A 1,519-nucleotide genomic window follows, 5' to 3' on the forward strand; every position below is an offset into this window, starting at 1 on the left:
ATCTATTTGACCATCTGTTTCTGTCTATTGTCCATTCAACTATTTACTATTGGGTGTCTTTCACCCCCAACGTCTGTTATCTACCAAATATGGTTTTTCCTGTCCTCCGTGCTTAATAAAAGCGCCAGTTCTGCAGAGAGCCAGTTGAGAGAAGTTCTGACGAGCTAAGAGAAGGGTCGTGTTGCCTAAGGCTTCTCAGGATTCCTCTCCAACCTTCTGCAGAAGGCCATTGAAAATCATTCCATAAGTCTCCGGTGTCTTTTTCTAAGTTAATTAATGTATGTTGATGACTTTTTAACCTAACAGAAAGTTCAAACAAAGAGATAATCAGCTGATCCATCTTTCACATAAACTCTGATCCTCCACAATGTTACAGCCAAGTTCACTTCAGTTCATCAACAAATGATGGTTTCATCATCAGGGAATGTCACATCCTGCAGAGACACACCTGCCTGCATCTCTTCATATCTGTTCAACTACATCCAGAAATAAGTGAGACTCTTAGTTTGAGAACATGACGACTATCAGACATGGTCTCCTCAGCTTGTTGGTGTTTACACTCTGGATAAAAGGTCAAGTGTTGGAACATTTATTTCAGTGATTAGATGGTGATATCTGTCGTTAACCTCTGCTAACTTTCATTGTTTTCCACACAGGTCTAACTGATGGAAGTGATGTCTATCAGACCCCCATCCTGTGGAAAGATAAGGGTGATGCTGCAACCATGCACTGTAACCACACTAAAGGTGCTGCTTATTACCAGATGTACTGGTACAGACAACTGCCGGGAAAAACAATGGAGCTAGTCGTGTTCACAACTACAGGCACAATCGACCTTGGAGGTTTCAGCAAAGACGAATATTCAGCTACAAAGTCTGAACCTGAAAGAGGAACGTTCACGGTGAAGAACCTGCAGCCAGAAGATAAAGGCTTGTACTTCTGTGCTGTGAGTGAACACAGTGATGCAGGTGACTGAAAGAGCTGAACAAAAACCCAGCTGCTGAACATTTCCATCTGTGTTTCTTCTGCTCCTTTAAATCCAAACAGCAAATGTAACCCACAATGAGAAAATGTTGGGACTTAAAGCAGCACTATGTAACTTTTCCACCTTAATATAATATTTCCAGAGTCATTGTGATGGTACATCAACTTCCAACAGGTTTAATGACACCTCTGTCCTGGTCTGAAGGGTCTGTATCGCCTTCACTGGCACTATGTAACTTTGAGGTGGATGGTAGGAACCCTGCCACACTACTGGTAAAGCACTACCGCTTTTGTCCAAAGGAGCCGCCAAACTCAACAAAAGCTGAAAGTTACATTGTGCTGCTTTAATGATACTCACTGCAAAATGAATAAATACGTTAATTACATAAAAATCTGTTCTGCTGAAATGAAGTTTAGCTTAATTTCTTTTTTCACAGTATGGAAATGTGTAATTAACCTTCTTCTGTGAAATAAGAGTGCAAACAATATGTTATTAATGTTGGACACATTTCTAGACAACTAAATTCAGTTTCTT

The 1,519-nt window shown here is 40.5% G+C and overlaps 1 gene segment (V, D, J or C); it reads left to right on the forward strand.

Moving 5' to 3' along the window:
* The first annotated feature begins 510 nt into the window (after positions 1-510).
* On the forward strand, positions 511-976 carry LOC133462216 (T cell receptor beta variable 29-1-like). The segment is given in 2 exon segments: positions 511-572; positions 657-976. Coding segments are annotated over 2 exon segments (378 nt in total).
* The last annotated feature ends 543 nt before the right edge of the window (positions 977-1,519 follow it).

This window comes from Cololabis saira, chromosome 16, assembly GCF_033807715.1.
Source record: "Cololabis saira isolate AMF1-May2022 chromosome 16, fColSai1.1, whole genome shotgun sequence".
Taxonomy (NCBI): Eukaryota; Metazoa; Chordata; class Actinopteri; order Beloniformes; family Belonidae; genus Cololabis; species Cololabis saira.